General features: G+C 37.3%; 1 protein-coding gene across 1 annotated transcript; it reads right to left on the bottom strand.

The window, feature by feature from the left end:
• Window positions 1–36: 36 nt before the first annotated feature.
• On the bottom strand, window positions 37–23,299 carry LOC129276929 (solute carrier family 7 member 14-like). Its single transcript, XM_054913320.2, has 8 exons — window positions 23,026–23,299; window positions 10,154–10,390; window positions 8,689–8,897; window positions 7,910–8,045; window positions 6,478–6,697; window positions 5,090–5,952; window positions 4,406–4,527; window positions 37–3,391 (listed from the first exon to the last, which is right to left on the bottom strand). The coding sequence occupies exons 1-8, from the start codon at window positions 23,297–23,299 to the stop codon at window positions 3,281–3,283; spliced, it is 2,172 nt and encodes a 723-aa protein (XP_054769295.2). The 3' UTR covers window positions 37–3,280.

Here is a 23,299-nt window from a genome sequence, read left to right as displayed (position 1 = left end):
CACACTTTGAGAATTATAGTGAGACGAGAGAAAGGATTTCGATTTTTTTTTCATTTTTATTGCGACAAATAAATAAACATCTGACATTTATCAACAATAATCAGCTACACATAAAATAATTTGCTAAATAATTATCTATGATATTTCATACTGTTAATTCACGGTACACTATTAATTGTACGATAAACTCTATGCTCAGTCTTATAATCGTTCTCTATCTCAACAACTGAAACAAGATCAGTATATTCCAACAGGATGAATTAGAATGGCGAAAATCAAAATGGCAGGAGAAAACGTTATTTCAAACTCGACGTAGAGGACACAATAATGAGAATTTACCGATATTTAATTAACCAATGGCTTGTCTAAGAAGTTTCGGGAATAATGTTCAATTCAAATTATACTGTATATACTTATCATAATATAGAAGGGTAAAGAGGGAATATCTGTGGCATATTGAATATTATTTTCTTTATCCTTAGTAACGATTTCATTATGACTTACGAAATAGAATAATCGCCAAGATCCATGTATACATGTATCACACTCCCAAAACGCCGGTGTTAATTTAACACCAACCTGGTATTTTACTCGGAAAACACCAGAGAGGTGTTTAAATAACAACGGATTTGCGTTAGGCTTATACCAATTTGGCATTTAAGCAACACCAATTAGTTTTAAACCAATTTCGGTTTGATTCTTAACTGGTGTTTTTTCAACACTTCCCTGGTGTTTTCCGATACAGATACCAGGCTGGTGTTAAATTAACACCGGCGTTTTTTGCAGTGTACAAATAAAACTTTTGAGTGAACAGGATTATATCGACGGATTGGCATACAAATAATTTTTTTTGGGGGGGGCTCTACCGACAAAACGGTATATTTTGGACTCAACGTGCGCAGCGGAACGAGTGTTGCACATTCAGCCTCCCAATTGCTGAACGAACAATAAGCTTAGAAGTAAGGCATTGTACAATAAACGATGGCAATCACTCCAATCATTGTTGCACTCTAAAAACAGTTTACCCAATATTGGGTAAAATGGGAGCATGTATGCTTGGTGAGTAAAATTACTCCAAATACTTCGTAAATTTTACGCGATGCTGCGTTGAAATTTAACGTTCAAACTTGCATTTTTGCCCAATATGCTTGTTCCCTTTTTTACCCAATATCTGGTAAATTTTTACTCAATCTGGTTTAGAGTGTAAAAGGAAGAGTGTTATAATATAATCTGCTGCCATTTTAAAATTCACACCATTCGATACAGCCTCTTCTCTAAAAGCAAACTTTTCGACAGTATACCATCTCTGTATTTACAAATCACATAAATATATCCATACATTGCACTTGAAAATTATACTTTCACATTATAGGCTGTGCCACTTTTCTTTCTATAGATACTCTTCATTATATACACATAAAAAAGATATAACAAATTAAAAATGTACTACGTCTACCAAAACATAAACTGCTATAACATAACACATTTGAATCATTGATCATATGAAAACGATTTTTGGAGGAATGTCTGGGAGTATAAAGAGCTAGACAGGGTATTTTGAGAATTAGCGATTGGAACAAAGATATGATTAAGCAAATTCAAAATAAATTGAATATCTAAAAGCCATCGCACGACTGGTTCACGATCCGATTTTGGAACAAATCGCATCTTACTCATTTTCTGAAAATGTGAATGGAAAATATCATTTTGTTTGAGGTTCAAATTAACTGAAAGAATATTAATATAACAATTTTGAAAGATTCCAAGCCTTTATTTTGGAGTATAGGACAAGAATTAGTTTCAAAACGGAGCCAATCGTTACTGCTAGGACGTCATTACGACTAGATATTAAATTCAATTTCATTCTAATAAGGATGATAGCATAGTCACATATTTGAACATAGGTATTCGTAGGATGATTTAGAATATTACTTAGTAAGATATTTCTTGTTTCAATGTAAGCATCGAATTCTACTACGTTTTATTCCAAAATCGGATCGCGGTCGCCTTAACGCGCTTGAAGGAAGTACATACGCATCGTCATCAAGTTTATTTCTATATATTTGATAATCGCCTTACCTTTGCCATAATCTCTTCGAATGTCTGATGTCAACAGAATGTATCATTTTTTTGCACAACGTTAACTTTTATTTTCAAAGTCTATATAAAGTCAGGCTATACACACCGCCCAGATAAAACTAGCTCCAAGGTTATCATCATAAAATAATTTCTACATTATACAAATAAGTAAATCCATGAACTCAATAACGATTTTCTATTCCGTATCATTTATCGGCTTTTCTACAATAATTCCACATCGTTTATTTTGTTGGATGCAAATTTGCTATATTTCATAAGTTAGATAATGTTATTTTTAAATCAAAATATGGACGGCAATCAGGAAATAATGTTTATTCGAACAACAATATAAAATATGACAAATTAAAAAAAAAACACCTCCCCTTTTTCAGCCCTCTCATCGCTTAATCATTTTATGATCAGAGTTTATCAAGTAAAAAGGGATCTGCGTTATCTACAGAAAATAAAAGCAGATTTTCATAGGGATATTCAGGTACTAAAAACACATATCAAACTACAACACCACATTAGATAATCATATTCTTAAATAAAACAACATTTTGGTCAAGATATAATTCGCACAATTCATTTAGGCGAAGATTACCGTTAATTTGGTACTTTCACTAATAAATGTATATCAATGTTTTTGATCTCTGATGGAACACCCATCACTAAAGTAATATGCCTCTTTTAAAGAAAGATGTCTTCCTTTAAACACGCTAACATAATATGACTTCGCAGCAAGGTTTAATTTGGCCGCAAAACCGTTTACACTCGAAAGAGTAGTCTTAGATACACAGAGACATAAATACACGAATGATGTTCGAATACATGTAGAAACTCGATAAAGTGGTCGTTCAGACTAGATACCGTAAACATCCTACACATAGCTGATGCGCCGCAACATACCTGATAATAATCCTTAATGTGCAGTGATGCTGTATTTCAGGGGGGAAATTGTACCGTTTTTCTTAAGAGAAACACAATTTGAAACAAAAACCAGCTCAAATGTATGTACTTCTTATTTTATCATTGTTGATGTGAATAATATATATACATCTGACATGACCGATCTATATGTTATAAAAGAATCACGACTATGGTTGTCTTAAACACGGTTTATCAACTCTAGTCTGAACACCGCTTCGGGAATGCATCGATATTATCATATTAGTAAATGATAGTCATTCAGACATGGTTTTTAAGGCGTCTCGAATTCATCGGAAGAAGAAGCTGGGGCTGGTATACTATCCTCTGGCTTGGAGGGCTCTGAGGTCGAGTGGGCTGGGATAAGTACGGGTGCCGTTGGCATCTGAATAAACAAAATGGAAGACAGAAATTAAGAATAAACCACACAAGCCCGTTATTACAAGCCGGTGGTTTGGAAAATGGTTAACGCTCCAATCCCCCCCCCCCCAACAGGAATAGAAAATGTAGAGACACACCCCTCCCATACACAAACCATTCTCTATGCATTACAGTATGTATTTAATTAATCCAAAGATTCTAGAGCTGCCTCCTACTTTCTCCCACATAATGAAATCAGCGCCACCTATCGGCTTGAGATCCTTCCTACAAAACAGTCTATAGGTTCCATGAGCCTAATTTCAACAGGAAGGCTAAAGATTTTCGTTCGACCTAACCCATTCGAATTTTTTTCGATTTGATATTGCTGATTGACGAAAGTGTATGAATATAATTGAAAATCTAACACTGAGTCTAGAAATGGTAACTACTGAACTTCCTTTGCCTAAATTGGGAAGATATATCAACGACTTTGGAACTATTTTTTGACTGGCGGAAGAATCAGGGCTATTTTTACTGTTTTAGTTGATAAACATGATCCCATCATAGTTATCTTCATAAATGGCGATTTCTTTTTAAAATGAGCTGGCTACGATACCCTTTTCTGGTCAGAAAAAGAATGTCAGATATATATCCTATCCAATGGTAGTAAACATTCGACCCTCTAATTTCACGTTTATTTTTTATGAATTTTTCAAAAGTGCCAGTTTAACACACAAGTCTATGGGGAATGTTTTATGCGCGTGACACCGTAAGACTTTGTAACCGGTTGTAAAACGATGTCGCTGAAGTTTGCCTCGATTCGCAAAAGGCTAGCGACAACGTGCTAACATGGCCTCACTGAGATAAAAACTCGTTGAACGTTTGAGAACATTCTAATTGTCCTTTGATAACAAAAAAAAAGGTTCGCAAGCGTCTAATACCCTCCAGAAGTTGACGAATCCAAGCATCGCAAGAGTCGTAAGCATTCGTTCCTCATTGAGAAACACCCTTAAGAGAAAAGCTGGTAGTAGATACTTACGTTTACTTCATTTGTATCCATTAGAATCGCCTCTTTACCATCTTTGCCTTTTCTCGTTGTATCGTGAAACCTTGCCTCTATATTACTATTCCAAATACCGTATCCAAAATAAATTAAAAGACCTGCAAATAAAATTTCAAAAATGGAAAGAAAGATCAAATAATGCTGAACAAATGGATCGTCTTAAAATTTGGGGAAAATTTAAGAAAAATACATTGAGGCAGCTGGTCAATTTAGGACTGGTAATTAATTATGGATTCAGTTTTCTTCAAAGAAACTATTCCATCTAATGATTACTGAGATTACATTTTCTGTTATGCATTTGCACGGTTAAAATAGTTTGCATGTTTACAAGAAATCTATCAGGATTGCAGAATTCGTGATTTAATATCTTGCATGTGAAGTTTCTGAGCTGAATATAAAACTGAGGGTTTTTTCGCGCGCACAGTTCTGGGATGTGACATTCAATAATCATGTCGTTTCAAGGAAATTATTTCGGCTAACTAAAGTCTTCCAAATCCTCACAAACGATTAATTTTTCATCACTCCGGCCTTGTTTTATTTCTTACCACCATTTTCCAATACAGGCCTAAATCTAGTTTGCGAGTGTTAACACTTTTTCTCTTTGAACAATCATTTTGTGGGCGTTGTTTTGAGGTGGGGGGAGAAGAATTTTAGCCTCACCTGCAATAAGCCAGATTGCAAACCGGATCCAGGTTAGATATGAGAGTTTTAGCATGAGATAGACATTAACAAACATGGCGCAGATAGGCAAGAAGGGCACTCCGGGTGCCATGAACTTCAGACGTTCCGGATTCTGCGGTAATCGGATGATGTTGATGATGGTTCCGAGGAGAAGGATGCAAAAGATGATCATGAAGATGACGGCCCACCAGTCCGAGAGAAACCTATGAGCGTGGATAATGAGGGTGCACATTAAGAACAACACAATGAACAGGAACAGCGTCGACATCGTCACGCTACGACCCGTATTCGATGTCGGCATGGACGTCGTCTCCGGAAGCCCTAGCTTGACGCGGACGATGTCGGCGTAGCAGTTCGTCACCTGCTTTGCTCGCGAGAGGTAGAAATTCCATCGGTTGTACGTCCGGAACTCGTCGTCCGTTTCCTCCCCGACTGCTCCGTACTTTGGCACCGAGCTATGTATTGGCGTCCCCTGCGAATCAAGCTTTGGCAGCAACTGCTCGGGGCCTGCCTCTTGCAGCGTCGATCCCTGCATCGTTGGGTCCGCTGCGGACATCGTGGATTCTTTAGCGGGTGGTGCGCTGATTTCGTCGTCGTCTTCGTTGTCGAGAGTGTCGTAGGCCAGCCCGGTGTTGATGGAGACCTGGAGTTCGACGTGGGGTTGGTAGCGGAGGATCAGGACGCACATGGACACCAAGGTGTAAGCCAATAATGTCCCGATGGACATCATCTCGATCAGGTCTCCTAAGCTTACTAGGAGAGCCATGATGGCGGCCAGGAAACCCGCGATGATTGTGGCTATCGCTGGTGTGTTGGTCACCACATTGATGTTTCCTAGAAACCTGATTGAAATGAAAGAAAGTAATCTATTGAATACACACTGTAAAAACAATCAATAAGGATAAAGGAATCATAGGTGGCGAAGTAAAAACCATGATGAAGTTTCCGTTTTTCTGCCAGGTAGATCGGTTCGAAATGATAATAAATTAGACACCCATCTTGAACTCTAAAAATGCTTTTTATTTGTTGGGTGTCTATTTTATCTCTAAATTGCATTGTTATAGAAAATGCTAATTACTGTCGGTTCATTTGACAAAAAATGGGTCATCGAGCATCATTTTAGGAAATGTCATTAAACATGGCGTATGGATGTCAATGTATGACATGAATGCATTTTGATTTATTTAAAGATTGCTCGAACTGCATGATTTAGATAAAACACCAATCCGGCTCGGTCGTTACACCGCTTGATTGCTTGAATATTTGAAAATGAAAAGCCCGTCACTTAGCCTCTGTCACAGTCATATCAGCCCCCGCTCTTAAGTGGGCTTACCCCAATAGCATTCCATACACAATAACGTACTCACCTAAACAGTAGACCGTCAGTAGCCATTGCATATATGACCCTCGGCATTGGGAAGAGTGACCCGAGAAGGCTGACCGTCAGTCCTGCGATGGACCCGATCGCGACCACGTATTTGCCAGGCTCGGCGTTGTTTTGAACGAACATGTCCATGAGAGGTGACTCCGAGCTGATGTCATAGTATGGAACGCCAAGGGTTAGCACGAAACTCACGCTCACGTATCCTGGAGAGTGACGAACGATACATAGACAGGAAGTGAACAGGCAGTATTATACAACTCCCAAGAATGTTCTGTAATCTGATTGGCCCAAATCGGATCACATGATATTCAGCGAATTGCACTATTGCATCCAAAATGCACTATCCTGCACTCTGTGACGTCATACCAAATGCACTATCCTGCACTCTGACGTCAGAGTACAAAATAGTGCGAGTTCTGGGCCCCGTCTTACAAAGAGTTACGATTGATCCAATCAATCGTAACTCTATGGAAATCCATCAGTGTCATAATTTTTTCTACAGGAAATTTGAACAATGTCCTTTGTAAACAAGAAGAAGCACAGTGAATTTTCAAGACAACAATGAATATACATCATAGTTAGAAAATATTTTGAACAAACATGCATAATAGATGTTGACTTTGCTGGCTGTCCATAGTTGTGATTGATCGGATTAATCGCAACTCTTTGTAAGACGGGGTCAAGGAATTATCTAGAATTAAGATAAAATATAGCATTCGAGGCAACTCAGTAGGGTGAGGGGTGTATAAAACAAACAATACACGCATTCTTGTGCATAGACGACCTAAATAATGAACTCTGTGCTCGACTCGCAAAATGGATATACCGCACTCGGTCCTGTGGACCTCGGTGCGGTATATCCATTGGCTCTTCTCGCACATCGTTCATTATTTGACACTGCATGCACGCGCTTACGTGCATTATTTGTATACTTGCACATGACAGAGGCACAGGACCAAACACCAGTGGGTATATCATATTTTATCAAGGAACCCGTCAATAACATGATCTCCCGATAAGTCGTGCTGTCATTCCATTTACAAGACGACGTTAAATATTTGCGTCGTGTTGTATATCGAATTACAACAAGATCTCAAAGAGGACATCCCTTCTAAGCGGAATGAAGGTCGGTTTCATATTTCAATTTTCAAATATCTAGGCTACGTCGTGTTGTAATCTGACTCGCAACAGGATGTAAATAGTATATTGAACGCCTTGTAGAAAATGGAAAAATAACACGACGTTAAATTTAATGTTTACGTTGTGTTGCAAATCGGAAAATACATGGAACACCATGTAATTATCATATCGTGTTGTTATACAATAGTAACACAACCTTAATGGGATTGCGACATGTTTAATGGACAAGACGTGACTAATTACGTCATATGAGCTAATGCGATGTCAAAACTTACCAACAAGACAAATGAGAAGAGACAACATTATAGCAAGGGGAATGGAACGGCTTGGGTTCTTAGACTCTTCACCAGTCGTTGCTATGATATCGAAACCAATGAAAGCGTAGAAGCATGTAGCTGCTCCAGTCATTACCTGTTGGAACAATAATCATTTAAAAAATGGTTAAGGTATTGCCAACAACCCCTATATCTATCAAAGCAAACGTATATTGGCTTGAGTAGTGATTTTCAGCAGCAAATTTCTCATGCAAGGTGATTACTTCGAGATACATTGCCAAAAAAATAATTCAACTAGGCCAAATGACAGCTCTACGGCTCAGCACAACGCTTTGAATCTAAACACAACTGCGACCATATTAATGTGACAGTCATGTTTGACGATTTCAGCTATTTAGTGTAGACAGCAGATGATGATGTAAGATACGCTCTTTCATTTTATCGTTTTCTTAAAAGTTTTTTTCCACTATGATTTCCTTCCTCATTAATTTTTGTCATCGTCACACATTTTATTACCTATTTTGGTATTTCATTTCCTCTAAAACATGCTTGTTAGCCACTAGTAATACTTTGTTACTATGACAGATATAATTGCGTCGTCCTATTTCAAAAAAAATATATACTATGGGCCGTCTAAATTTGAAAAATCGTTAACAATCGAATTGTTAATTTTGACCCTTTAGGCGGTCCATATTTTTTTGTCGGCAATAATGAGTCCCAAAGAACTACTTGATATACAATTTATTTTGGCAACTTTTTTTCATTTCCCAGCTACCTACCCCTGAAAAACCATAGGGCAGAAATCCTTTCTCTGTCCAGTTCTCTCCATTGATAAAGAAGAAGCCAGCTACCAGCATGAACACCCAAACTGCCATGTTCAGGACGTTGAGGACGTTGTTGAAGACAACCGATTTCTTGACACCCGCAGCGACGATGAGGGTCATGATGACGGCGATGACGAGGGCGACGAGGTCAGGGTATGTCTTGGCTGTAGGAAGAAAAAATTCAGAGTTAAAAAGATGAACACTTTGATTAACATTATGCATATAACCTCATAGTCTCATAGCGCCCTCCCTCAGAGGATATAGGAATGCGCGTAAACGGAGTTGTCAGAGATGTGCCAGTTGTAGATTACCAATGCTTGTAAGGCAATGACTTCAGCCTCTAGGATGGCGAGGCGATAGCGTCGATGTATAAGGTCTATGTGTAGGTCAATCATATATTGATCACTTTCAATTATGATGATAATGATATACTTGAATATCAAACTGATTGGATATTACTAGTATTACGGGGGGGGGGTTAAGTAGACACTCTTTGATATTTCATAATCTGAGCTTCAATAGAGATACACCATAATGGTTGTCTCAATACTATGCTTTCGGAGAAACCTAATCAATTACTTCAACACATAGAGATATATATCTATGCTTAAACATGTCAAAATGTCGTCTTTGACGGTCTCATCACAATTCCGTTTCAAGATATTGAGACCCAACCCAAATTTTGACAAAACGAACTTCAACTTATCATATAAATTCCCATTTATATTTATTTGTATAAATTGTTTACATTATTTTAAGTTATTTCTTATATTTTTATAAGAAACACGGGTCGTGTGGTCCAGTGGTTAGAGCATTGGACTCATAATCGCAAGGTTATGAGTTCGAATCCCAACTCTGCCATTGTCTCCACTTTGATAAAAAGGCCCGAGAGTGATATCTGTCGTCTATAACGTCAGCCACTATGACTGATTAACCTACACGTAAAATTTTTCATAGGTAATTGGTTATATACCAACTTGGCGTATACCAGCAAAATGCTGTCCTGCCGAGTTCCTACGGGAGTTACCACAAACAGAAACAGAAGTTATTTTTAAATAATTTTAGTTTTATTTTTATAAGTTTCATATTCTTCAAGTCCCAAGTTTAATAGAACATTTGTATTATCGTGGGTGCGTCGTGGTCTAGTGGTTCTGACTCTCGCCTTTGAAACAGAGGGTCGTGGGTTCGAATCGTAGCTATGGCGTGTTTTCCTTTAGCAAGAAATTTACCCATACTGTGCTGCACTCGATCCAGGTGAGGTGAATGGGTATCCGGCAGGATTAATTCCTTGCATGCACTGAGTGCCGGTGATGGTAGCTCGAGCTAAAGTAAGAATAGCAGCGCTTTGTATCCTCTGGCAAAAAGCGCTTTATAAATCCAGCTATTATTATTATATGATTAAAATACAATGTACACCTACCATGTATACCGAATTCGCCGACATTGTCTCTCATAAAAGTGCTAATTCTGTTCCGGAAGAGGGAGTCGAAACAGCTACTCAGTGCGCTTGCGCCAGCCGCTGTACCAATCAGATACTCCAAAATTAAATTCCACCCAATGATGAATGCTGTGAATTCTCCCACTGTGACGTAACTGTACATGTAGGCGGAGCCTGTTGTCTTAGGAACGCGAACGCCGAATTCTCCGTAACACACACCTAAGAATCGAAACAGAAAGGGAAACATAGTGAAAGATTCTAGTTATCTGTAATTGCTGTTGTTTAATTTTTTTGTTTCATAAAATTAAATGCACCCACAAAAATATTTTGCCAACTTAGATTATTTTTTTCTCTCTCATTTCTGTGATATCACAAAAAATCAACCAAATTATTATATTTAATGAGTACCTTTCATCGTCATTATATTCCACCACCGAGAAATATAAAGAAAATGAAAGGGGAAAATAATGAAATATGATACTATTTTCTAATTCCAAATTTATTGTCGAAATCTATCAAAAAATAGCTTTTTGGATTAGAAATAGTCGAAACTTTGCTTCCAAAGTCTCTTCCCATACACCAGAATTATTCCCCACAAAATTGGGCGCATTTACGCCACTGACCAACTATGCAATAAATGACTCTGTGTATCATTATTGAAGAGCGCCTCCTATCGACGGTATTTGGTGGAATCGGGTGACTTCTCAATCTCGAGAAGGTGACTAGCCGGTGTAAACTTCAAAGATACTCTAGACGATTGCAGAATAACACCTTCATAGCGTGGCCCGATGCCAACGTCGCCATCGAGGAAACAGTGGCATATGGGAGTCAGGGATTCAATAGCAATGACGGTTCAGACGTTGGAAGTTTGTTGTGTGTCCGGACAATCAATTTAAAACACTCAGTTTGGAAAAATTACTGAATTTTCATCGTGTTTTAGTACAAAATGTTAGGCAATATTATAGAGAACAAAATAGAAGATGATTACAACTGTTTTTGTTTTAGTCATCCAAAAACAAAAAAGAAGGCATCAAAATTATATATAAAGTGTCCGGACACCCGACCCCCATCCTACTATTTACGATAGATTTTCAAAACGTAAATTTGCTCAACACATGTGTTACAAAGATGATGTTTTCACGAATGCAATATGAAGTAATTTAATGATCGAGGTCGTGAAAATTTTAATAAAGTCTAGATTAATAATATCTCGATAATTTGACTCGAAAGAATGGTGTTTTGTTTTCTTCATCCAAGAATGAATTGAAGGAATGAAGGAATAAAAATACGAAATTGAACCAAAAATTCAATAATCTTTATTCACAATGAAATGATAATTGTGTGGGACTGCAACCCCGTGGTTCGGAGAGGTTCGAATCGTGTTGCTACTGCTAACAATTACAATTTACTTTGCTTCTGAACTACAATTAGACTTTAGAAAATCAATTCATAATCATGTATCAATATTCAAATTTTGGACAGCGTTCATTGTAAAGTTTAAATGTTCTTATACCAGAAAAAGTCGCGAAGGATCGTAAAGTGTATGACCATCTTTATTACGCATTTCTATTTTGTTTCTACATAAATTACAATGTGGAATACTTGATTGATTGACTGATTGAATTTATTCTTCTTCATTTCAAACAAATTTACAAAGTAAGTAAGAACAAATCAGACTATGAATAACAGAAATGAAAAAAAGGGAACTCACTGGAAAGCATCGCTTGTTTATGTGAGTCCCCTGAAATAAATAACTAATTAAAATTTATCAAATACAAATAGAAATTAACAATATTCAATTGAAAATACTGAACAGGTGGGATGAATGACGTAATCATCATGCCCTAATGGAAATGTCTGTCCAGATTTTTTTTAATCTATGAACTTTTGCTGAATTAAAACTTTAAGTGATTATTTTATAACACCATTGCAAAGTATGCGGCATATCATTCTTAAGTACGTTAGGGAAAACTCGCTGGCGCGATAAAAATGCAAAGCTCCTTGAGTTGTATTATACGTATCCTTGCCCTAAATCGCGGTGACATTTACGGTTTCATGAAATGTGAGGGGATGCCCTAAATTTCTTGCATGCATTCATCACGGCATCTTATCCAAGAATTCTTACGGATTACGTGGATCTATATCCACATTTTATATTGGTCTCACCTCCAGCAGCACACCCCCAAGAAAGCTTTCTTCCAATTCGTCGCAATATATTAATCGAACAGAATGAATTATGGGATATTCGCCCCCGATAATTTTGTTCCACTCAAGCAGATTAAAATGGACGGTGGTTAATCTTTTTAGACAGCGACGCAGTCGGCTCCTCGCGGGAATAAAACGTGCGTGTTCAGTTTGCTTAATGCCAAACCACATAGACAGACATGTACGTGTCTAGCTTACTCAAACTCCTGGTGGTAATCATAAAATTCTAAAACGTAAGCAATGTGCTGTGTGTATCGAAACATTTTCCCTGTACATTTGACAAAATGTTTGAGGCAAAAAATACGAAGCGAGGGATTTTTTGGCTGATGCGACTTTACATCATGTATAGATGCATTTATTGCATTATCACTTATGTGGTAGAACGCCCCCCCCCCCTTCCCCCTCAGACCATATCCCCGCCATATATAATAGCCTCAGTTCAGTCACTCACACCGACGCACGCGCACCCGCAAAAATACGACGCGCAAACACAATTCGACACCCGCATATATCTCGTGTAAATACGCGTACATTTACCCAATATATTCTTCTGCAATTCCAATCTCAGAAGATACAAAGATATGGAGAGAGGAATATGATGATGATAATAATAATAATACTCTTTTTTTATAGCGCAAAATACAATTAAGTCTCTTAGCGCTCTAAAAAAGGTGAAAAAGTATTTAAAAAAAATAATTGTATTGAACCTCCATGTATTATCATGCAATTTCGAGACTGAATTTAGAGAATTTTGAAAAATTCGGAACTACATAATGAATATATAATGCATCAATATTTGGAAAATTGTATTTCATCTTTGGTAAAGGTAACATACTTTAACATATACATAGATATAGATATAGTAGGCCACTTTATATTAGCATTGCTATATCATCTACATAATATGTATGCTTTCCTATCAAACCCCAGACCATAAATAGTTCACTATTATTCCACCGGCAATATGAGCGATTTATTAAAGGTCAATTACTCTAATAAAATTTGACACGCGAACCTATTATTACCGGCTATATCCAGTATCATACTAAGTGTTTGTCGTTCAAAATTAGCAAACCGTTTTATTTCACTAATAGGTTCGCAAGCAGGTATAACTGGTTTGGCCTGGTTTCGTAGGGAAATACAATACCATCTGCATGCCAACATTTATGTTTCAACGCCGAGCCGCGGCCGCTTTCGAATAGTAATAAAGTAGCTTTTTTCCAGACAGTTTACATTGCAAACCTACACTACATCCTTAAGAAAATGGTGACGACGCCAACTTCGTAAAACCATACTACTACAAGACAGACAAAACACAAAAGTAAACCGTAATTTTCCAATATTTTACAAATGAAACCTGACTGGACTATAGTATATCATATGACTCGCACAGAAAGAAAAAAAGAAGTCATGAACACCATTTCATAACATAACGATGACCCCCCCCCCCCCCAGAAAAAACGATTTCATACATGGTGATTTTGTGACGTGATATCCAATGTGATATGTTCATGTTGTGATGAAAAATCTAAATTTGACGTAATGTCCAAAGCTGTTTGATGGACGAACTGTTTAATTATTTTTTGTGGCCCAAACGAATCGATTCCAATCCATGCCTGTGACTTCATTTTGACGGGAAAATAACCTTGTCAATATTAATTTTGCGATATCAAAATGTAAGTTGACAAATCCTGAAATTCGTGTGTAAGAGTATTGGTTTCAGGGCCGAAATAAATAAAAGTAATTAATGATAAAAATGAAATTGAAAGGAATGAATAGATTGAAATCATTTGAATCCAAAAAAATGAATGAAATTGAAAACATCGAATTGAAATGCATGGAATGGACAGAAGTGACCAAAATATTTATAGATTGAAATGGAAATTAAAGATATTGAACCAAAATGAATATAGGGAAATACAATGAAATATGATAAAATAAATGACTGATTTCAAATGGAATGAATTCAGATGGATCGAAATTAAATTCATACGAAATTGAATGAAATCGTGAAATTAAATTTTGGCATTCGATATATTCAGGCATGTGTGTTTGACTTGGACGTGATTACTATGTCCAACAATTAGACGTACGTCCATTCACGGACGAAATTGTCCAAAATAGAAAAGGTAATTGGGTAGAGTGATGACCGTTCAAGCCAGCTGCTTACAAATTTCAAGGTGAGTTGATGAGAAAATCCTTCGCCATTATTTAAGAAAATATTGAAGATGAGTTCATTAGAACACAAGGGATGGAAAATGAGGATAAGCGTAAGAGTGTACATAATACGAAGGAGAAGGGCAACACGGAGAACCAAGATCGTCAGAAGGACATTTTGATTTGGGGTGTAAGACCAATATTTGTCAACAGAATATTCTCCACACGCGCACCCAAGAAATGCAACCGTGGAATCAATATTAGAATCCTGTAGTCACTTGCGATTATGAGCATTTTTTATGTTTGCAATATTGTAAATATATTGCAAAAAATAATCACACTTTATGATATTTTATGATGGTATGAGAATGGACAATTTATCTGGAGGAAATACTATTTTAAACCAAGATCAATTATCATTATTCTTAATTATAGACTCATCGTCACCTAAGATGGCAAAATATTCCATTTTGCCACCTGAATTTTTGACTAAATTTCTTTATCTTTGTTAAGTTCGTTTATTTCCACTCCTCCTCTTCGTCTTATTATTTTTCTTCTTGTTGTTCTTCTATTTTTTTTCTTCATTCTTTGATGTAATATTTTTCTTCATCACCTTCTCCTTCTTCCCCTCTTACTTTCTTCTTCTTCCGCTCTTTCTTATTTGTTTTCTTCTTCTCCTCCTCCATCAAACTCGGGAAATTCCATTTTTCTTCCTCTTTCATGACATTTTCTTTCCATTTTCCAGATGCATAATTATCAATGAGTCTGTGAAAGTAGACTAATTTCACATAACATGTTCACATCTACTGTAGATTCTCACTTTTTTTCTTCTACATTTTTTCTTCCGCTTTCTCCTTCTTTCTTCTGTTCTTCGTATTGTCTTTCTTCTTCTTCTTCTTCTTCTTTTTCTACTACTACTACTACTAATACTACTGCTACTAATACTTCTACTACTCATTCTTCTTCTCCTTCTTTTTCTTCTTCTTCTCATTCAACTGCTTCTTCTTTTTTTCTTCTTCTTCTTCTTCTTCTCCTCCCTTCTCTTTCTTCCTCCTCCTCTTATCCTTGCTTTCAGACTTTTGCATATTTTCCATTCATTTTTTTCTGTCATCTTCGTCTCCTTTTCTCTTCACTTCTTCTTTTGCTTTTTCAATGAGTCTGTTCTTAGTTTTATCTTTCTTCTTCTTATTATTATTATTATTATTCTACTACTACTACTTCTCCTTCTTCTCCTTCTTTATCTTTTTTATTCTTCTTCTCCTTCTACTCCTTCTTCTTCCTCTTCGTCTTCTTCTTTTTTCCCCCTTCTTCTCCTTCTTTTCTTCTTCTTCTTCTGCTTCGTCTTCTTCCTCATCCTCCTCCTCTTCTTCTTCGTTTAACTCTCTTCGAGTGATTGATTTACAATCAAACAAACCAAACAACTCGAGGAAGATCCTCGGGCTTCTTTAAACACAAGGCTAACCATCAACAATACATCCAAACACCTGCTCTATTCATTTTGAAAAATCAAGCTCTTAAACCAAGTCTTGACGAAAAGACAAATCAAAAAGGGAATCGCGTTTTTACCCATTATGATAAAAAGGAACTATCATGATATACAACACCTGTCACAAACGGTGAATTAAAATTATGATGCAGCGGTATGATTTCTAAGATATTTCTTGCCCTCTTTCATCTACATTATCGACATTGACCGTTATTTATATTTATTTCCTTCTCTGCAGTGACCGAATTCGACTTGGTTTAAATTTAAACTGAATATTTGAATTTAAACACCAGTAGTACATGCTTTGATACCGAACGTATACATGTACATGCATCATTCGTATATATTGATCAAATTCACAATAATTTAGCGGGATGAAGTAATCGAATATGCTTATCATACTCGCTTGCTTTTAAAAGTGTTTACCAGAGTCAACAAATATATGATGAAAATTGCTACATAACTACACTATTGCATTAACATTTACCATAGATTTAGCTTTTATGATCATTATTTCAGGCTTATTTTCTTTATTTCTTTCCTTTGTACACCTGCAATATTGCACGTTACAATGATAAGTAATTTCGTCTAAACCTGCATTTTACCTCCTCCAACTCAAACTAAAATAGCTTCAGCTGCTTCTAAATCCAAATGTTGTTTTAAAAAGCCAGGTATTGATGACGCCACTGCCCATTTATTACTGCCATAACGGATTCGAATACAGAAGCATCAATAGGATGACTACTGCAACATGGCTATGACCCGATCATATTGATAATTCATGCGGGGGTCTCTAAAATAAAACGCGGGAAAACAGAGTGATGTATGGCTGGCACGTGATCACCCGAGCTACCCCGAAACGGAGAGCGGTCTACCGCCTGTGTAAATAAATGAGAGCAATTTCTGTTTCCGTGGCAACCGAATCAGTCTCGAGATGAAAATTAGATTCCCAGGAAGGAGATGGCTGAAACAGGTCCCTCATCAACGGTGAGAATAATGAGACATAATATCTCCTCCCACCCCCCCCCCCCCCCTCTAGACTCTTTTTCCTACCTTCTCTCTCCACTTCCATCTCTCTCCCTCTCTCTCTCTCTTTCTCTCTCTCTCCCTTGTGTGGGTGTGTAAATGTATTTAAGGGTGTGTGTGTGTGCGTGCGTGCGTGTGTGTGTGTGGGAGAGACAAAGAATGGATGTGCTCCAGTGTATGGGTGAGTTTTTTTGCGTGCATTTCGTCTTTGTGTGTCTAAAACAGGGTGAGGGTGTGTGTGTGTGTGTTGTGTGGTTGAGTTTGGTGTGTGCGTGTGTTAGGATGAGTGTGATAAATGCAAGACGGCGAGATATACATCTACATGGGGTCTATTCGAAGTCATTATACACAATACACTTCAATATTCGCCACTCTTTTCCTCATTCATCCTACCGCATTCTCTCTCTCTCTCCCTCTCTTCAAAATGTATTTTCGCTACTTTTTTTTCAATTGCTTCTTTTTATTCTTTTTCCCGTAATCTTGTTTTCCTTACTATCTCTCTCTCTCCCCCTCTCTCTCTCTCTCTCTTTCTATCTATCTCTCTCTGCTTTTCTTTTCTTTTCTTTATTTATGTTCCTGTATCCCATGGTTATACACTTACAAACAACTCTAAATAAAAAAAAACTTTTTTATTTTGTAGGCCTTCATTCAAAACAACTTCACATCTAAGAAAGATAAGCTGTTGTCCATCGTAAAAAGAGTTGGGATAGATTTAAAGCCAACTCAAACTTAGATTGATTTCAAATTGTTTGGTCAAATGAAAGGGATTCATATCTATCTCAATTTGAGTTTGATTGTATATAGTCCTACTTTGTAAGACGGGGCCCATGTGGGTGTTTCATAAAGCTGTACGTACAGTAACGCACAACTTTGCGCACAACTGAAACATGTTCTTTGGTATGATATCAGCTACATAAGGATATATCATATAGCACAAGAAATGGTCACCAGTCGTGCTTAAATTCATTCGTAACTTACAAACATATTTATGAAAAATCCACCAGGGCCCTGTCTTACAAAGAGTTACGATTGATCCGATCAATCGTAACTCTATGAAAATCCGTCAGTGTCATATTTCTTTTCTACGAAAAATTTGCACAATGTAATTTGTAAACAAAGAGAAGCACATTGAATTGTCAAGACATCGATGAATTTATGGGTATACATCACATCGAGGAAACATTTCGAACAAACATGAATTTTAGATGTTGACGTTGCTGGCTTTCCATAGTTGTGATTGATTGGATCAATCGTAACGCTTTGTAAGACGGGACCGTGATCACTCTCCTATCAGACTGAGACGAGGGATCGGTCGCTTTGGAGTGGGATTTACATCTTTTGAGAGTCGATTTACCTCTTTTTGGAGTAAAAGAATATGCACTGTTCACTCCAGAAGGATGTATAATGCATTCTCAAAAGATGTAAATCTCACTCCAAAACGACTGGTCCCTCGTCTCCCTCTGAGAAGAATGTGTGATTAGGAACCAGATTAGCTCTCTTGCATTAAGAGTGTATGAGTGAATGAATCATGTTGATAATACCAACTCTAAAATAATCGCCGCATTTACACCAACCAAAATATTAAGTTCTTATAATGATATACGATCGGTTGGTTTTGGGTTCTTTTCTTGGGCGAAAATCCCAGGGGGGGACAGGGGGACGCGTCCTCCCTACTCAAAATAGTAGAGGTGGGGGCACAATATAAAATGTCCCCCTACTATTATTGGTCTTTTATGATGGAAAGAAATACATCATTCGAAATCCAAATAAAAAGGGCGATAACCTTTTAATTTTTTATTTTTTGCTTGTCAAATTGATTTTGGTCAAAATGACCTTACATTTGGGGTGATAACTTTTTTTCTTGTCAAATTTTCCAGCCCCTGGTCCCCCCTACCTTTGGGGAGAAAATGTCCGCCCTTGGTCCTTTTTATCGGTGTCGCTGTCACATTAATGGTGAGAATAATATTAAATGGAAGATACTTTTTTGGAAGGGGTGGGGGTAAATTAAGTATTATCATAATCCTCTAAATTTTTAATTCGCATTGAACTATATCATATAGTTTGTTTAAAATTATATTTTAACATCTACGGTATACATAATCATCGAGCATCATGGGGTTTTGTTCTGGTAAGCACGTTTTAGGAACTAATATCATTCATCAATAAAAATTCACCGTGGAGAGAGATTACCTAGGAAGCATAAACAATAATAATGACCTACATTCATGTCACAGGAACTTTCTATCGAAATAACCAACTGTATTCAAGTCACGTGATCTATCTATTACACTAATTGGAAGCATCAATTATTAATAGACGGAAATTACTTTTCTGAGAGAAGAGCTATACTGATAGCGTGCAATATGGAGAGCTCTTTACGTCGTAAATTCCATAAGCCCCCGAGTTTCATTGACGTGTATACTACAGTCATGTACCTTTGTAAGACTAACACTATTGGTGAATTATTTAATTTCCAACACTTTACACTCTTAAACAAAATCGAGTGAATAATACACCCATCAGAGGGAGTTAATAACATTCACTTGATTAAGAGTGACTATAACTTGTTGTTGAGTGAATTTCACCTACCCCTTAAACAAGTGAAATTTGCGTGAAATGCTTGTTCTGTAATTGTGTTCATTCCATATTCACTCCAAAAACGAGTAATATTTGAAGTCGCTACCCAGACTAACCATGGGAACATGACAAGCGATTGAAAAGTTATTTAATTTACTCAAATTTAATATATGGAGATGTAAATCAGAGAAAATATAAAAAACAATTCATGTATTCATCAAATTCTTCCTTTGTTGGGTGAAGTTTTTACGTGGGATCGCAATAATGTATAAACGGAAGCAAAATTTCTAGAAATCCCATCTGCTATCATCTATGTTGGATCAAGTTTTATTTAATTAAGAGCGATTACCACACAAAATTCAACATCACTTTATCAACCATGATACTTACACAAAATACTCCTCCGATGATTAAGAACTTCCCAAAGTTTGATATTCCATGTCTTAATATTTGCACTTATTAATGTTACGGGTTTTTTTATTCCAAAATCGGGTCGCAGACCAATATTCTAAGGTAGGCGGTGGGCCTTACGCATCGAATCATCGAGCCCATTCCCTATCACCGTGATCCATATCCCCAGTGGTTTAGTAATCGGGTTGACCAAAAATAATCCGATGTCCCTCTAGACCATTTAAAGCGTTTAGGTGATATGCGCTTGATCTACTGTGCTCAGAAACCATGCACAAAATAATGCCTGGGCCACGAATTAGCTGAAAACGCTGTTTAAAACTTTACGCCGGTTATTTAATCCCGTCACTTTAACAACTTTTGTTTGAACTTTTAAACAACTTGTTTAATATATTTTTTAAAACAAATCCGTCTCTTTATCAACTGTTGTTTAAACTTTTAAAGAATTTTTTAACCCTTTCAAACAACTTGATTAAAAATTTAAACAACTTGATTAAAAGTTTAAATAATAGTTGTTGAAGTGACGGGCTTAAACAACTTGCATGAAATTTTAAACAGCGTTTTTACAGTGAGGGGGTGGCACCCCACCTGCACACCACCTGCACCCCTTCATCACCTTTTTGTTTTCATTAATATGTCAACAAGGATCCCCAGGGTTCCTTTGTGATATAGTATGAGTATTTCGTAAGAAATAATCATTACATTTTTATCGTCCCGCGTCACCTTAAATGGGCACTTCTCGGTGCAAACAACAATAAAAGGCGCATTTTTGGCGCCGTTGGTTTAGGTACAAGGTTACAACTAAAAGGTGCGGCAAAATAATGCAACATATAGGATGCAAACTTGAATCTGTTTTCTTATTATGTGTAGCTTTTCGCGGGATAATCATATTTGGTAGCTTTTCATCTGCATAATCTCACTTCTTTTTTGCTCCTTCCAACAAGTATATCCCTGAAATCTTATACATGGATGAGCTTATTGAGACATCGCTTGGATTCCACAAAGGCAAAATTCTAATGAAGGGTTTTGTGCCTCGCCGTCAGTACTTATACTCTTTAAGTGGTTTAAAGATAAATAAACATCGAGAGAGCTCATTCCCCAAGGGTCTGGATTTGCGTTTGCTTGTTGACGTCATCCAAAGACTCCGCAGATTTTATGCTCCATATTTGTCTATTTTTACGAAAAGGTTTTCATTTCACGGAAAGTAATCGGGTTCAGTTCATATAAGAGCGCATCCAGAATTTACCCGGGGTACGATTTTCTTGACAAGGAAGAAAGGGTGAATAAAAATGAGGGGGTCTTAACCCCCCCCCCCCCGAGATCTGAGTTCATATGAAATAGATGCTTTCCTATATTCCATTAGGCATTCGATGCCTTCTTCTTGTTTTCGAAAGCTGTGAATGATTTGCTTTCTACAAACTGTGCATATTATCGGCAAAGATCAAATTCAAATTTTGATTTATACAATTTTAAATAATGAAACTATTTAAATGGCATAAATTAGGTTAAGGTGACTTTACTGTTGTTGTGGGTAGTTTCAGGACCACCTGGGGTGACTTACCGTCAAAAATATGCAGGATTGTATAGCGATCGAGCGAGAAAATCGAATACGTCCATCAGCATGATCAGTAAAAAACGTCGGCATCTTTCAAACTCACCGCGCTGCAACTGAAATACTTTTCGTATGATTATTTCATCAGCATGGCCAGTTAACCCTACATAATGAAAACACACCATGATTTCTCTTTTTTTTGCCTTTTTATAAGATATTTACCCCCTCACCCAGAGGCGTCGATCATGGGGGGGCAGGGGGGGCAACCGCCCCACCAATGAAAATATTGGGGGGCAAACATATCGTTTTGCCCCCCCCAATAATTCCGCATGTGCAAAAAATAAAATAAGATTGTAATGTTACACCGAAATCAGCAAGCGAGATTGAGATACACAACTCGTTCTTCATCTAAAATCGTGCTCAAAATGTCCGGTTTTCAGATTAGAATATAAAAAAATTGCAGCTCGCGTTTCGCGCTCGTATCATTTCTGTAGCAAAAACCCATACTTTTCATGATTGAATAGGTGAATAGAATGTCCCGTTTTCAGTTCTATACCTCAAAAGAACTCCCACTTCGATTTGCAATAATCTTTTGTTGGATATATTTCTTGTTCTTTATCAAAAACGTCAATTAAACTCTTTTTTTTTAAAGATCAAAATATCAAAATTTTCAGCTCGCGTTTCGCGCTCGCATCTATTATTTTTTAATTTTTTTTTATTAAATTTTTTGGTGAGATGTGTGTGTGGGTGTGTGTGTGTGTATATATATAATATATATATATATACATATAGGCATATGTGTGTGTGTGTGTGTGTGTGTTTGAGTCTGTTTGTTTTGTGTGATCGAGCGCCTTTGGAAAGTTGATTCATGATTTTGCCCCCCCAATCTGAAAAATGGATCGACGCCCCTGCCCTCACCCATCAACCTTCGGACATGCCCCTATATGCCAACAGTGTTAATGTTTTTTTATCACAGCTTCATTGATTGTTTCAAGTTCTAATAATCAAGATTATCATGCCTGCCTTGGCAGGGGCGGATCCAGGATTTTTCAAGGAGGCGCCTTTCCCGTTGAAAAATTTGACAAGAAAAAAAGGTTTTCAACAAAAAATAAGGACATTTCGTCCACGAAAAAAATAGACAAGCAAAAAAAGGTCTTCACTTTAAAAAAAGGGGGGCACACTTCTGTACCTGGCAGAATGGACGCAAAAGCGACATTGGTCAAGGATGGAATCACGCTAGGACAGGCCATCCTTTTCTCTGGCCTAGATCTGACTCTCTGATCTGACTTCTCTGGCAAGGTGAAGGCTTGGTTTACAAAGAAGGACTAATATTCCATGACAAGCGGAGAATTTGCTCTCACACACCAATGAACCCGGGAATGACAAATATTTCCCTCTTTGGTCGAGGTTTACTGGGGTAATTTTTAGTACTTGTTTCCATACCTGACAGAATGGATGCTAAGGCGGCTATTGTGAAGGACAGTATCACTCCTGGACCGGCCATCTCTCTGGCGACTAGACCAGACACCACGTACATCCCTGTCCCCATGCAGCTACCGACACCGAGCGAGACCAGGTCTAGCGTCGTGAGGCACTTGGGTAGACGGCCTGGAACGTTCCCGTCCTCCCCATCCGTGGACTTCCCGCTGTAGAGGTCCAAGGACTTGGTCCGGACCAGACGATGCAAGAGGGACGTCATCTTCTCTTTGAAGCCCAT

The sequence above is a fragment of the Lytechinus pictus genome, chromosome 14 (genome assembly GCF_037042905.1).
Source record: "Lytechinus pictus isolate F3 Inbred chromosome 14, Lp3.0, whole genome shotgun sequence".
In the NCBI taxonomy this organism is placed as follows: Eukaryota; Metazoa; Echinodermata; class Echinoidea; order Temnopleuroida; family Toxopneustidae; genus Lytechinus; species Lytechinus pictus.
The sequence above is the reverse complement of the archived record's forward strand: the minus strand, read 5'-3'. Positions and strand labels throughout refer to the sequence as shown.

Bases quoted from the DNA above. Each gene is read 5' to 3' on its own strand.
- LOC129276929 (XM_054913320.2), bottom strand. From the start codon at position 23,299: ATGGGCTTCAAAGAGAAGATGACGTCCCTCTTGCATCGTCTGGTCCGG. The intron at 4,528-5,089 runs GTGAGGCTAAAA...TTTTATTTGCAG, and splicing joins TGCAATCTGGCTTATTGCAG to GTCTTTTAATTTATTTTGGA. The intron at 3,392-4,405 runs GTAAGTATCTAC...TTGTTTATTCAG, and splicing joins TGGATACAAATGAAGTAAAC to ATGCCAACGGCACCCGTACT.